The sequence below is a fragment of the Centroberyx affinis genome, unplaced genomic scaffold (assembly GCF_046629955.1).
Source record: "Centroberyx affinis isolate AG114_WGS23_722 - 3 ecotype Tasmania unplaced genomic scaffold, CSIRO-AGI_Caff_v1 ptg004859l_1, whole genome shotgun sequence".
In the NCBI taxonomy this organism is placed as follows: domain Eukaryota; kingdom Metazoa; phylum Chordata; class Actinopteri; order Beryciformes; family Berycidae; genus Centroberyx; species Centroberyx affinis.
The window spans coordinates 7962-23843 of record NW_027282377.1 but is presented as its reverse complement, the minus strand read 5'-3'; the positions used below and the strand labels follow the sequence as shown (position 1 = coordinate 23843).

The window sequence follows — 15882 nt, the reverse complement described above, 5'->3', positions numbered from 1 at the left end:
TCTCTCTCCCTCTCTCTCTCCCTCTCTCTGTCTCTGTCTCTCTCGCCTCGCCAACTCTCTAACGCATCCTCAGGGAGAGACGCACACACTGAACTCTCTCTCTCTCACTCACTCTCTCTCACTCTCTCTCTCTCTCTCTCTCTCTCTCTCTCTCACACACACACACACACACACACACACACACACACGCACACACACTGACGCTCAAATAGGATCCCGGCGCGGACGCCGAGCCAAGAAGCAGGGAGTGAACGGCGGTGCGCACCGGACCCGGTCGTTAAGTTGTCCGGTATTTTCCTCGCTCTGTGCAGCTTCAGTAGCACCTCACAAAACACCAACCGGACTACCGGCTACCGGGGAAGAAGAGCCTCCAGACTGCCACAGACTGGTCGTCATCGCCTGTTTTACTCCGGAGACTGCGGATTTTATCCCCGGTCTTTTCTGGCGGAGCGGATACCGCGAGCGCGCACACCGCCTTCCCGAAATAAAGTCTTGGACATTCATCAGCGGGTTTTTTTTTCCCTCGCTTGGGAATAAGAGCCGCTGTCCGTGCGTCGGTCCAGCTGTCTTATCTACCCCGCTTCCTCCGGTTTAACGGCACCGGTTTGACTTGGAAAGAGCAACAGCCGCCACCGGCGCATCAGTGAGGTAAGACATGCGACTGTCTCCGTAGCCTCATTATACAATTACAGTCTGGTTCCCGTTCATTGTGCCTGTTGTGCGGAGGACACCTGCAAATTAGGCCTTAATGAGGTTATTATAGGCCTATTGCTGAACAGCAGCATGCGGGGAAAACACACTGCACACAGATTTCACAGAGAATATGCATGAATTTGGCCCGAAAATGGATTTGTCCATGCAGATGGCATTAACTAGAACTATATTTTGAGTGGCAAAAAATATATTTTGGTTATACTCGTAGATGTCAATAGGCAAGGGGGAATATATTTCCAGTGTGTCTCCAGTGAATGCAATGTCCGTTTTTGGCTTTTTTTATGTACAGTTAGGAACATTTTCTGATGTGAAATGTATTTTTTCCGCCTTTGGGACGCATTGGAACTGCTTGGAAACCCCGTGAAGAGCAACGATCCGGGTGGACGATTTGGTACTTTGTGCTCGCGCTCCTCCCCCGCCTCCCCCCTTTCTCTCTCTCTCCCTCTCTCTCTCTCTCTCTCTCTCTCTCTCTCTCTCTCACACACACACCCCTCAGTGCTGGCCATATGAACCCACGAATGTTACATAAAACTTACATTTCTCTCATCTGCCTTTCCACCTCCTCCTCTCCTCTCTCTCTCTCTCTGTCTCTCTCCCTCTCTCTCTCGCCTCAGTCGACCCCTTTTTGGAGATGGATGATGCTTGTCTTACACTTCTGAATGCGGCTCTCGATGTCCCTTCCACTTGCACCCGAGAGGGGCCACTCACACACACACACACACACACACACACAGAGAGAGAGAGAGAGAGAGAGAGCTCTCACTCTTTCCATACCCATTCCACTAAGGTGCCAGTGGAATTGACAACACACACACACATTGAGACTGTACTGTATGTGTGCGTGCAAGAACGAGAAAGAGCTCTTTTCCTTTCCATGTAATTCCACTGAAGTAACACGCCCACACACACACACACACACACACACACACACACACACACACACACACACACACACACACATTTTCCTTTTCCGTGTAACTGCCAATTCCACTGAGGTAACACACACATACATATATAGAGTTATTTTCCTTTCCATTCCACTGAGATACTCTCCCTCTCTCTCTCCCCCCTCCACACACACACACACACACATTGCTTCAGGCCTATCGATCAGATGGGATTGATCGGGGGCGGCTGGTGCGTTATCAGCCGGGCCGGTCCCAGCGGCTCCAGACAGCAGCGCGGCTCATTGGAGTGCCGGACAGATCGGCCGCTTGTAAAAGCTCAAACATCGTCTGTCAGCGTCTGGCATTTATTATCCCCGGCTTCTCCTGCCCGCCTCCACGGCCCGGAGCTCCTCCACTCTCACACTCCATTCTCAGTCAGCCGGAGTAGCTCTGCCTGCTCCTTTCTATTTTTAGTCTCTATTTACAATGCAGTATCTATAGAGGCAACAAGAGTCTCTCGCTCGCTCTCTCTCTCTCTCTCTCTCTCTCTCCTGCTTTCTCGTTCTCTATTTTTGCTCTCATTGTCTCTATCTCTCTTTTGCTTGTTCTCACTCTTTCATGCCACCCCCCCCCCCCCCCCCCCACCGTGGTTTCTCCTCCCCGCTTTCTCCTTCAAGCCACTTTCTCTCTCTCCCTATCTCTCTCTCTCTCTCTCACTCTCTCTCTCTCTCCCCCTCTCTGTCTCTCTCCCCCCTCTCTCTCTCCCTCTCTCTCTCTCTTTCTCTCTCCCTGTCTCTCTCTTTCTCTCCCTGTCTATCTGTCTGTCTGTCTCTCTCTCTCTCTCTCCTTGGCTCTCTCTCCCTGTCTATCTGTCTGTCTCTCTCCCTCTCTCTCTCTTTCTCCCTTTCTCCCCCCCCTCCCTCTCTCTCTCCCTTTCTCTCCCTTTCTCTTCCTCTCTCTCCCTCCCTCCCTCCCTCTCTCTCTCCCTCCCTCCCTCTCTCTCCCTCTCCCTCTCTCCCTCCCTCCCTCTCTCTCTCTCTCTCTCCCTCTCTCTCTGCCAACATCATCCAAGTCAGTCAGATGTATTCAACACATTAAACATCGGTAGCGGAACACCTCACACTGCCACCTGCTCCACTGACACGCACGTACGCACACGCGCACGCACACACACACACACACACACATACACACACACACATTAGTCTGAGGCTGGGAAGACAGGAGGAGGAGACAGGGGTAGAGGTTAATCTCTGGATGCTTTTGACCCAAATCACCATGCGACCTACATACCCTCCCCCAAAACAACCACCCTGCTTTCCCCTTGACACATCCACCCACACATATCTTTAAAAAGCAGCACACACACGCGCACACGCACACACACACACACACACACTTAGCCTTTTTGACGCTGAGGTACACTTTAACAAAACAACAGATTTCCACGGCGCACTAAGTTATTAATTACTTGTGATGAACACAGTGAGCTGGACTTGGCCCAAATTGCATTGGAGGGAAAAAAAACAACTTTGATTATAAGCTCTTGAAATTGAATTTTTAATAACGCGAATGTAATTAACTTGTTTGTAATTTTTCATAATATTTGAGCACCTTTTTGCGGCGAACCGTACCTCTCTTCATGGCACTTTAGCTCTGTAGCTCCACATCCACCACAGTAACCACATACACACTCCAAACACCAGACACTGATGTCATCGCCACTTCACTCTGAACTCTCAACCGTCATTTATTACACTGCATTTTAACATCAATAAATCATGACCACATTCATTTTAGTAGGCTATAAACACTGTAAACAAGTCGCTAAGAAGATTGGCAGCCTGTATCAGCCTCTACGCTGCATTTTACATTGTGTGCCAATTCCTTTACGGCACAGAGGATATTGCTTTACGGCACAAAACAGGAGGAGGTCTTCCGGCACAAACAGACCTAAAGCTTTCAGAGTTTCTGGCAATGGCAGATGGTGGGAGGAATGAAAGGTTGATGGAAAAATCACTTCCAACATGTTGATCTGCTTCAGTAAAGCGAAAGAGAAAACCTTTGAAGAAGCAAAGGGTTGTCTTTGTGACAGGAAGCAGAGGGCTTTATGGGAAATGTAGTCTTAATTTTCAGAATCACACATTAACAATACTACTGGCATGAGATGGAGGCTCGACCATGGTGTCATCAGTTTGTGGTAATTAGGAATCACAATTAATTTTAAAATGATATATCGATATTTAAAAATGCTACATGTAGCTAGCACCCTTAATAATGAACACTGGTGTTTTTGGTGGAATGTGGTGTTTTGGTTTCATCAGTTACAGCCGCAATTGGACGTGTCTAACTCCTGGCCGGGCAACAGAGACAGAGCAAGAGACAGACAGACCGGACGGAGACAAAGAGAGAGAGAGCGCTAATGTGCGGAGTAATGGATTAGCTTCCTGAAATGTCTGAAAACGGACGGGGAGCACTTACTGAGCGCCCAACTGAGGAGGAGAGGAACAAAAAGCAGACTGCGGAGGAATGAAAGGAAGGAATGCAGTGGAGGGAAAACCTGCCTCAAAACTTACACACATTATTTACTCACCTTACGTCTTTATGAATTTATACGCACAGTATAACATAACAGTAAGTCTCATTACAACGATACAGGGTCTTTTCAATAAATCAAAAATGACATATTAATAGTGTTCGGCAAATTTATTGTTGTTGGTATGTTTACATTGGTAGTTGTCCGCAGCTCAAAGTTTGCTCACCTTTTTAATTTACTACTACCAGAGAGGAATGACGAGAGAAGAATAGATGAAAGAGAGAGATGAAGAAGATAAACAGAGGGAGAGATGGAAGGGCGGGTATACAGCGAACAACAGGGAGAGTAATTTGAGGAGAGAGAGAGAGAACAATGAAAAAGGTAAACGATGGAGAGGGAAAAGTATAGAGAGAATATAATGGAGAGACAGAGAGGTAACAGCAGGGTGAGAAAGTGGACAAATAGAGAAAGTGAGAGATAAAGAAAGTTTGAAAACACTATAAACCAGTACTTGTATTTGAAATGTAGTATATGATATTACATTTGATGTTTGATTCAAACTTACCTGTTAAATGAACATAGACACCAAAATCATTCGTCCCTGGTAGATGTATCAATCGGTTGCTCTATGCTAACACTTTAGCATAAACTACTAGCATTATCCAAAGTAAGAAGTAATAAAAAGTTGTTAGCGGTTTTTGCTAAATGGTCTGTAGATTCAGAAATTTTAACAATAAAGTATCATGAACTCGATATAGCTGATGTAGGTTTATTTTTGGAACTATTTCAGGTGAGAAATTACGTATTCATCCGCTGCGCAGTGATTTTTAGCTGTGCAGTCTCCCATAGCTCACCACATTCACTTCCTACAGAAAGTAGTCCCTGCTAGTTCAAAACTGCATCGTATTTTGTGAAAATTTTACCCATCTCCTACACAAACTGACAGACTTAACCGCATATCGCTTAAGATTATTTAGCATTTAGCTTTACAGCTGCTACAAGTTCTCATTTCCTCATTTTTGAGTTAATGCTAGTCACCTTCTATCACTCAACATAGTGTATGCTAAAATGTTAGCATGGAGTAAAAAAGGACTGAGGACACACTGATGATTTTGGTGTCTATATTTCTCATCACTTAAGTCGACCAACAGGCCAATCTTCCCACAAAATTGGTATATTCCTTTAAGTGAGAGATAGCGAGAGAAATTGAGGCAGAGAAAGAGTGAAAGAAGAGAGGAAGAGAGGAAGAATTAGGGGGAGGAAATGAAGGAGACAGCAGACAAATAGAGACAGCAACATAGAGGAAAGAGAGAGGGGGGGAGAGAGGGACGGAGAGATAGAGTGAGTAGACGGATAGAAGTGGCAGTGGAAGGGATGAAGGAGATGGTGAGTGATGGAGTTAGAGAGGAAAGCATCCTATCCTCCTGTAGTCTCAGGAGGACGCTGCTGAAACCTGATCTCAGCACTGCCTCTCTCTCTCTCTCCCTCTCTCTCCCTCTCTCTCTCTCTCTCTCTCTCTCTCATTGGTAAGGCACACACACAGTCATGTAATTTTGCACCTGGTCGTTTCCTCAAACCCACTCTGTCGCATGCAGACACACACAAACACACACCTGACTCATCTTCAATCTCTCATTCTCTCTTTCCGTTTCTGTCTCTGGAGCTACAACCACCTTCTCTCTCTCTCTCTCCCTCTCTCTCTCGCTCTGTCTCTCTCTCTCTCGATGGGTCCAAACCATTCAAAGAAATATTATACCATTGCAATCAGCCGGCTCCAACCCTCCAAGTGCTTGCTGATAGTCTTCAGCTAGTTAATATATTCACATCTCCAGCTCATAAGGGGAGTTAAGGAGAGTAATATTGCTTAGCAACAACGTTTAGTTCCTGGAAGTGAAAACTAAACCACTGGAGGCCGACAATAGTTACAGGCACTTCAGTGCAGCACATTTCCATATGTATCAGGCTTTTGGATGGAATGAATCATTTATTGTAATTGGTCAGCATAAATGATTGATGGATGATTGATTAGTTCTATGCCAACATGCTACATATCCGTTATGACGGAAACAAAATCATTACCTGCAAGTTATCCATCAATATTGCTAAAATATAGATGATCTAGTCCATAAGGGTGTTATCGTTTTGTCAGCCAAAAGCTTAAAGAGTATAATTTGTTTTAATTTTTTGCTATCAATCATTTTGCAAGAATATGTCACATTTGTCAGATAGCATATATCTCAAACTCTAAACCTGTTGATCAATTGGCATTAACAGCAATATAACTTCTATTTTTATTGTATTATAGAGATACTGTGTTCTACCAGCAGAAAGCTGCAGTGATGTATGAAGGATGCAAACATACAATTTACTTCATTTTTCTCTCTTTAATTCCCCAACCAAAACCAGAGACTAGCACCAGTATTCACCTCACTGTTAGCTGTTAGATTTTCAACTAAAAAACCCCTTAAGTAATGCTAATGGTCAGTAGAGCGGAAAAGAGTAGATTAGAGCAGAGTAGCTGAAAATGCCCCTGCGAAATGTTCTATCAAATAACATAATTATCCCTATATGTTGGGTAAGCACAAAACAAGGAGAGTTTTGAGAAATGATTTGAAATGATAAAATACAATAGTGACAAAACCTGTTGTATTATTTGTAGCAAATTTGTACAGCAAAGTGGATGTTCTATGTATTCAAAATCCAAAAACAAAGGAAATGAACAAAAAATGGAGGAAATAGAAATAATAGATAGAAGTGCCAAGTGTGAAAGGAACCTATGTGTTCATGGCAGGCCTCATGGTAGGAGCAACACATGGGGGATGAATTGAACGACTTGTGTTAACAAAGGAGCTGCCATTGCCCTCGACCCGCCTCAACATGCCCCCTACTCACTAAGCACTTCTAAAGGACAATTGCATAATATTAAGCATTATTTAATGTCCCTTAAAAATACCGTTGTTGTTCCTGTGTTGAAGCACCTCAACGAGATCAATGCTGAGTGCAGACGAGACAGGCACTCAGCGCACCCCGAACCTCAAATGACTCACCACACACACACACACACACACACACACACACACACACGCAAATACACACAAGAGGGGAAGCGCATTATTGAGAGAATATAGAGGACATGGAGCGTGGGTGGGGAGAGAGAGGGAGAGAGGGAGAGAGAGAGAGAGAGAGAGAGAGACACAAAGAGAAAGTAGCTGCAGAAAAGAATGAAGACAACTTTGCTGTAGTGTTTTGACCACCAGCTTGCATGCTTGTCTCTGTGTTTTTCTCTGTATCCCGAGACACGAATCCAAAGCATAATGAATTATTGATTATTTGTAAATGTCTCGTCAAGCCTTGTCTGATCACAGCAGGAGTGACAACATACATAAGGCAGATAGCCTACAAACTAGGCCCAAAATGCATTTAATTCAAGTGTGTATACTCAAACACAGTCAGTTTGAACCCTGCCTGCAATTTGTGTTTTGGAGGGTTATGTGAACAAATGCCTAAATACGCTGTGTGTAATATGACTCTAAATTCCTAAAAAGATGCACAAAAGCTCTTTTATTCTATTTTATTTAACCTGGTAAAATCGTGTTGAGATCAAAGATCTCTTTTTCAAGGGAGACCTGGCCAAGAGAAACAGGTAAAAACTAGAAGCTAAAGCACTAAACAAACAGCTTAAAAAAGGAACTTAAAAGAGCAAAAGCTATGTACTAAGTGGGGCACAGTCCTAAAAACAAGATAAAGTGCCTAAGAACAGAAGGCTGTTCCAAGCAGAGGGAGCAGAAAATATAAAAGCTCAATCTACACTACCAGTCCAAAGTCTCGACACACCTGACTGAATGTATTATGTTTTTCATTCTCTTAAAGCCATTTTGATCTAAAGGCTTATGCTTCAATGCTTAAAATGTGTTTCTTAGACAAATATAAATAGTGAAGTTGATGCCAATGTATGAATTTCTTACCAAAGACTTTGCCTTTACATTAAGGCAAAGAGCGGCTACTTTAAATAATCTAAAATATAAGATAGTTTTGATTTGTTTAACACTTGTTTGGTCACTGCATAGTTCCATTTGTGTTATTTCATAGTTTTGATGTCTTTACTATTATCCTAAAATGTGGAAAATAGTAAAACTACAGAAAAATGTGTGTGTCCAAATTGTTGACTGGTAGTGTATAAGTACATTCAGATCTCCATACAATAAACATGCATAGGTAGGAGGGGAGTTTAGCCAGAATAACCTCATAAATAAAAGCATAACAATGACTGAGAGTACAATGTACAATGATGAGTGAAGGCTTTACAGTTGGTAACAAAGCACTGTAAGTATCTGTAGTATCTAACATGCAAAGACATTGAGCTGATACAGGTCACCATAATAATATCAGGCAAAAAGCTAGTAGAAATCAGCCTTCTTCTGGCTTGATAAGAGAAACAACTCTCCGCTCAACGCTCCCTCTGTGGCTCACCTGCACACCACAGTACATTTGTACAGAAGCACCGTCCTGCAGTGACTTTGACCTGGTTAGGTGTGTCCTTGTCTCTCTCTCTCTCAAGGTTGTAGCATACTAGAGGGCGGCACAATTCATCTTGCCTAATTGCGTATAGTGATTTTAGTTTCCACAGTTAGTAGTCCTAGAATACTGGCATGTACGTATGTCAATATTGAGATGTTTAATTTCATTTAGAATGCCCACTGTTGTTCAAAGGTGTATCCTTCCTCTCTCCTCAAAATATAGGCAGAACTATATGACATGATATGATAAAATACAATACTATTTAATGTCCAATAGTCTTCTCCCTCCTCAAAATAACTATATGATGTGATAAAATACAATACACTTGGTTCTCCATAGGACAACATTTGTCTTAGGCTGACTGTGTTTCCTCCTGCTAACTTGCAGTGTGGGTGAAATGGATACAACTGTGCATATTAGCGATGCATTAACCTCTAAAGGTTGTGATAAAGCGAATAGTGATCCTGTTATGCCGGCTCTGATTGCTTCCTCTTACAGGCGGGTGGCTCAAATTTTGCAGTTGTGTTAGGAAGTTAGCGCGTGTTTCGTATGCAAAATCCTATTTCTAAGATATCCAAGAACTGCTGGCATCGTATCCTGAACCTGCAGTAGGGTAAAAGAGTAGACTCAAAAATCATATTAGGTATTACACTAAATATACTAGCTATTCTCCTCTCCCTCCCTATAATACCGTTCCTGTCTAAGCCTGCAGCTATAAATGCGACCTGTTCAAGTGTGTTCTTCACCCCTCGCCTCACTGCAGCCATGGGTGACGAGGACCTGTTATGTGGAAAGCACACAAATAGCCCGTTGTTAGTGATTACATGATGCACATGAACTCCGCTGTAGTGCACTTGCTGCGGAGGGAGAGGCGGCCAAATGACCGTCCCTCCAAACAGGATTCGGGTCGTGCTCGTCTCCAAATTCCGGCCCGTGAAAATCCTAGATTCGTTTCACTGCGTTACACCCGCGTGTTGAGTACATTTCCCTCTGTCTGTCTGTGAAATTGCGTGTTAAGCGTGAGGTTACGGCGTTCAAGATCCTTCCCTCGCTTCCCCTAGGTGTCTAAACCATGCGGCCGCTCTCTTTTCCCTCCTTTTTGGGTAGAGTAGTATTGTATAAGCCTGCTGTCTAAACAAAACATTAGCGCTTTTCCTTCCCTATGGGTATCCAACTCCACTCTAACCTGCCGCCATGAATCACACGTACTTCTTAATGCACTTACTGCAGTGTGCAGTGGTGGACCTCCCTTCTATTTGGGTATTCTCGTGTTTTATATGGTATTTTCAACTAAGCATGCAGCCATAAATCAGATGTACTGTTTGGTGTACTTGCTGCAGGGTGTTGAGTGTGTTAGAACAGTGCTGTGTACCGTATAAATTTAACTCTGCCCCCGTCCCGCTCCGCTCCGCACAGGTAGAGAAGCCCTACATTAAGCCGCAGCCATGGATGAGATGGACCTGCCCCAGATGAAGAAGGAGGTGGAGAGCCTCAAGTACCAGCTGGCCTTCAAGAGAGAGAAGTCCTCCAAAACAGTGACCGAGTGAGTAGTTATCCACTTGCACAGTGGCTCCACAAACATCCGCGCATAGTTCAAGTCCCTCGTAAAAGCTGTGGACAAAACAGCGATGAGTAGGTAGCTTCGGTGTCAGAAGCAGAAGAGATGTGTTTTATTGTCAGAAACAATGAGCAGGAAAAGGAAAGCATAAGGCAATCAGATCCTGGTTACACATATTAACTAGATCGTTATTATGTGTCATGTATAGTAGTTACACAGATGACATGACTGATGATATGATATACAGATAATATAAGGCCATACGGGACCTCACATACTGTATAATGCAAGAGAGAAAGTGCTAAAAGTAGGCTAAACATAGACAAACTTCAATAACCACATACAAATATATATGCAAATAATCACTATACAAACAATCTTACATTCAGTGGGTTATTTGTAGGAATTCAAAAGGTGGACAGTATGCATGTAAATCAGTTTTCCTTCCCTCTTTTCCTCTGAAAGCTCTTGTTAACACTGACAGTGTTGTAACATCTGACTGGTACAACCTTGACAGTAAAAGGAGTAAATAAAAAAACTTAACTTAAAATCATTTGAGGCCTTTTACCAACCAGGCCATAACAATAGTCTGACCAGTCAACTTAATGGTCAGTGTCTTATTTATCAGGACTAGGTAAAAGAGTTGCAGTGGTTGCAGGAATTAACTACTTAAACTGCTAAAAATAAAAAAAAACTTTAAAAAAACACTATGCAAAATTGAATTTAGTGGAACTACCACCAAGCCACTGCAAAATGTATTTAAACTAAATTGGAACCTGCCAAGGGACTGCAGATGAAAATTAGCTTAACATCAAATGGCAACATATGTTTCATATTGCACACAGTCTCTTACAAATAAATAAAATGAACAAATAAACAGCTAGTTTAATTACATTAAGTGAAACTACTCTACTACTACTAGAAGGTCTAAGCTTTGTTGAGGCTAAAGCTAAAAAAAAAAAAACTTCTGCACATTTCTGCACAATCCAAACAACTTCTACTTTTAATCCAAGCTGTCGTTCTGAGCGATGTGCAGATGCTTAGGTAACGTGCGAGCAAGGCTCCTGGGACTCCTGCAGTGTGGTCAGTGCAATAGGTTCACACTGAGAGGTGGTGCAGAGGTGTGAGGGCGGACCGGAGGTATTCCCTGTCCAATCATGGTAATTATACCAGCAGCGCAGGGACCCCCTTCTCTTTAATGAGGTAGTACGCCCCGCTGTCCCTCAGGCTGCCGCAGGACGCCACCTCCCACTGACAGGCAGGGAGAGGACGGTGTGTGTGTGTGTTCTTATGTATGTCTGTGCGTGTGTGTGTGGGCGTAAATGCAGAGTATATGCATGTGCACCTACGCGCACTTACTGTGTGTATTTTCCTGTGTGTGTGTGGTATACGTACGTGCATGAGTGTTGTGTGTGTGTGTGTGTGCGAGTATTTGTACAGTGAGTGGGTTAGTGCCAAATGCATGCAAGTGCCTGCCTACTGTGTATGTCTTCTCTGTGTTATCTTCCAGTGTGTGTCAATCTTTGGATTAGTGTGTGTATATGTGTGTGTGTGTGTGTGTGTGTGCTTGTGGCTGTGAGTGATTGTGTGTGTCTCTGAGGTCCAGCTGGTTGGAGTTCAGGCAAGGTCGACAGTGTGTCAGAGGAGCAGCTTAAGGGCAACACACACCGCAGGCCTTTTAAGGATGCAGACGATACAAACCACCAGAGCAATACATAGCATTAGTAGTCATTTTGGCTTCAGTACAATACAAAGTTTAATGTCTAAAAAAATTCAATATGACAAACAAGAGAATCCATCACCAACAGGGTCAGATATGACTCAGGGCAAAAATTTCAGAAGTTCATGAAATGCCCGTGAAACTAAAACCGAGGGGGCAAAAACACCCTCGATCACTAGGGGCTGTCAAATATTCACCCAGAACTGCGACTACTGTCCTCTGTGGGCCACCGTAGGTGATTTGTGGGAGAGTATTTCCAGGGTGAGAAAGATGAAACAGTGTTTGATCGGAAAACAAGCGAGTACGCAGCCTGAAGCGGCGGAAGAAAATGTCGACCCCGCTCAAATCACTGCGTCAACAAAAAATAAAACAACTAACATCGTAAAAAAAATTGCAATTGGGGGATGGAAGATGAACTGGTTGAGGACAGAGAGGTTAATTTCTTACCCTGTTTCTTCTTCTTCTTTTAACTATTCCAATCCACGCGCCATCCGCACGTATATGCCCTCTGCAGGTGATGCTGACATGGAATTTCAGCTTACAGAACACATCTGGAGAACAAAATTCAATACTGAATTCAATCAAAATTTCTGTTATCGTGACGTGGCTATCAATACACTTCAACTTAGTTTAAAGCTGCGAGTAAACACATGCATACAAATGGAAGTATAATCATCTTGAATGGGCTCGTTGTTCCACTGACTGTCCCTCAGCAGGTGGCAGGTAGCTACATATTTTTCAGTCCGGGTAGATAACTCACTTCAGGACGCCACTTCCCTCTGACAGGCAGGGAAAAGACAATGTGTGTGTGTGTGTGTGTGTGTGTGTGTGTGTGTGTGTGTGTGTGTGTGTGTGTGTGTGCGCGTGGCGAATAGCCTAATCTTTACTTGGCTCGCCGTTCCATTGGCCGTCCCTCAGCAAATGGCAGGGAGCTCCATATTTTGCGGCCAAGGTAGACATTTCCGATAATTCCCTCAGCAGACACCGCGTCTCCTTTACGACGTCTCCATCTCTTTCTGCTTGTCTCCATAAAGCAAAGATACTAAAAAGGAGTGACTGCTCACTCCCCCATAAAAAAAGACCTTCGTTTGATAGAGACCCAAACATTGCCTCCGAGGCAATAACAGTGGTTCACAGTGACACCTGCTCTTAGAAAATTGATTGATTGATTGATACCACAGGTAAAATCCTTGTCTCCCATTGTGTCAATCGATTTCAAAATCATTTACTGTCCTTTTTCCTACTTACTTCTTTATTGTTCCTTTTTCTTGTTTATTTTAAATTGATAAATACAAATGATTTTGGACATGTGCATTCCAACAAGTTCAACCGCTTCCAAGTTGTAGGAGCAAGATATCATCCCATTCTTCCACTTCCTCTGATATGACCTGACATGACAGCATTAGCCATCCCATCACAATGATAAAACACTAATTATTGATATGAATTAATTACCTAATGCTGCCTTGAAGGCTATCGTCACAGCCACAACAGAAGTCTAACCATTATCCGATAATGCTTCTGAGGCAGTCATTACACAGTATAGAAACTATCTCTGTAATGCTTCATCATTGCAGGACTGACTGGCTTTTAACTAATGAAGCTTCTGATGCTGCCATTACATAAAGCAGAAAAGTGTCAGTGTTTTATAGTGTGGGTTAGTAGGTGACACACTGACATCTTTGAGACACAGATTCATCATGTTTCACACTAATGGAAGTCAATGAAAGCAGGATTCAATGCTGCATTTTGGTCATTTCAGTACAATAACATGTATACTCTATTGGATTGAAATCCTAACTATAAAATTATGGCATTTATGGAACTAGCGCAGCCTCTGAGACTGTTGTTATAAACAAGTTTGAATTGTTTTATGCAAATAAAGCTTTGCAGATATTTTGTGACTTAGTGGAAGGCATTTTTAAGGATTGTTTGAGGGGAAACAGTCATTTGACATTTCACAATTTCCTTTGAGATGTAAATGCGAAGCTATTGTGTTGGTATTGTTGTTTTTCAGTATTCAATAAGAGACTGTTTATCTGATTGATTTGGGTTCTTTTATGCTTGCGACCCCCATTTAAAGTTGCCGTTTCTCTCTTTTTTTACTCTCTCCATCCCTCCCTCCTTTCCCTCCTCTTTAACTTCAGCTAGTAACTTCGATAGAAGAAGTATTGCTTTTATGTGGGGGTTTCATCGTTGGCTGAGTCGTGCCAATGCGGGTTTTATTTTTGCCATTTGAATTCTCCCACTCTCTCCCTTCCCTAATATGGAAAAATGAATAGAGGATGTATTGTGGCAATAAACTCTCTCTCTCTCTCTCTCTTCCTCCTCTCTCTCTCTCTCTCTCTCTCAGTCTGGTAAAGTGGATAGAGGACGGCGTCCCGGAGGACCCCTTCCTGAACCCGGAGTTGATGAAGAACAACCCGTGGGTGGAGAAAGGAAAGTGCATCCTCCTCTAGAAGACCACCATCCTGCCGTGACCTTTCAACTTCAGCTGACCCCCCCCCCACCACCACCACCACCTCACCTGGAGACGACCCTCCCCGACCCCCCACCCCCCCGCCTCCTCCTCCTCTCGGCCTGCGAGGGGCATGGCAGGACAGCGACAGCGCCCCCCCCCCTTATCTTCTTCACCATGAATGTACAACAGCTGACATCCCGACCCTCCAACACACACACAAACACACACACACACACACACACACACACCCAGACAAGGGCACTGAAACACACACACACACACACACACACAGACAAAGCAACAGACTCACAAACACACAGAGACATGAACAAGGACACACACACACACACACACACACACTGCACCCAGACCACCACTCCATACTTTGGGTTTTCCCCCCCAACCGCCACACATTCACTGCAAGTTTATTCCTGCCACGGCAATGCATCACTAATATGATATGACGACTACGATGATCAATACTCCTACTTACTTGTTTCTATATGGATATATGACGACCTATTTATGCAGCTGCCAGTCACAAGCTTTCTCTCTACTTTTTTGCTTTTTACTACTCTCCGCTCTTCGTTGTTGATGAGTTGTTCTAAACTGTAGTGTCAAATTCTCACTGCCAGACTGTCTGTAGATCTGCTCGGGGGGCCGGAGGGACAGAGGAAGGGGGGGGGGTTGGGTGAACTGAAACACACCAGAGGAGGCACTTACTCAAATTACTCAATTAAATCAAATTGTGGTGCTTTTAAAATGATATATGATCACTTAAGTCCTTGGTTGACACCTTTCTATGAAGTATTATGTTTATAGGACATAAGTGTAGCTATAACAAACTATCAAGATGTTTATAATGTCTTATGACACTATAACAACATAATAGTGATTCATAAGTGGCTATGAAGATCATTTATAATGTTTAAGTTTATAATGTTTTACAACATCCCCTGTTAAATCTTGTCTTATAACACACCTAGGACCTATAGGGCATTAAGACTTCATGATTGTAGTGTATTATCAAGCTTTATGACCATCTTATTCATGTGTTTTGGTTTGGTTTAAGTAAAGTGAGATGCTTGCTCTTCATGTATTAGGCCTATAAAGCTTTATAAACCACTTTTTGTCTGCTTCAAGTGATCCGCTAAAAGCATTTCTCAATCTAGATGGGGGTGTTTTAATACATTATACACCTATTCTACAAGCCATTGTAAGCAAATATTTATAAAACATTGTAAATGAGCTTTATAACTGATTATAAATCACTATAGGTGCTTACACACATAAATATATATAAATGTGTTTACAGTTAATTATAACTCCACTTATAATGTCCTATAAACATGTACTTCATAGAAAATGTTACAGACTGGGTCATCTTGTATGTAAGAGATATTGAAAGATGAACTCTAGGTAATGATTTTTTTCTTTCCAAAACTGATACATGGTATTTTGGAAACAAGCTTATTAATTATTTAAGAG

General features: G+C 43.0%; 1 protein-coding gene across 1 annotated transcript; it reads left to right on the top strand.

Annotated features, from left to right (window-relative positions):
• The first annotated feature begins 424 nt into the window (after positions 1 to 424).
• gng13b (guanine nucleotide binding protein (G protein), gamma 13b) lies at positions 425 to 14431 on the top strand. Its single transcript, XM_071545326.1, has 3 exons — positions 425 to 648; positions 10072 to 10198; positions 14287 to 14431. The coding sequence occupies exons 2-3, from the start codon at positions 10101 to 10103 to the stop codon at positions 14390 to 14392; spliced, it is 204 nt and encodes a 67-aa protein (XP_071401427.1). The 5' UTR covers positions 425 to 648; positions 10072 to 10100; the 3' UTR covers positions 14393 to 14431.
• Positions 14432 to 15882: the final 1451 nt, after the last annotated feature.

Bases quoted from the DNA above. Each gene is read 5' to 3' on its own strand.
- gng13b (XM_071545326.1), top strand. From the start codon at position 10,101: ATGGATGAGATGGACCTGCCCCAGATGAAGAAGGAGGTGGAGAGCCTC. The intron at 10,199-14,286 runs GTGAGTAGTTAT...TCTCTCTCTCAG, and splicing joins TCCTCCAAAACAGTGACCGA to TCTGGTAAAGTGGATAGAGG.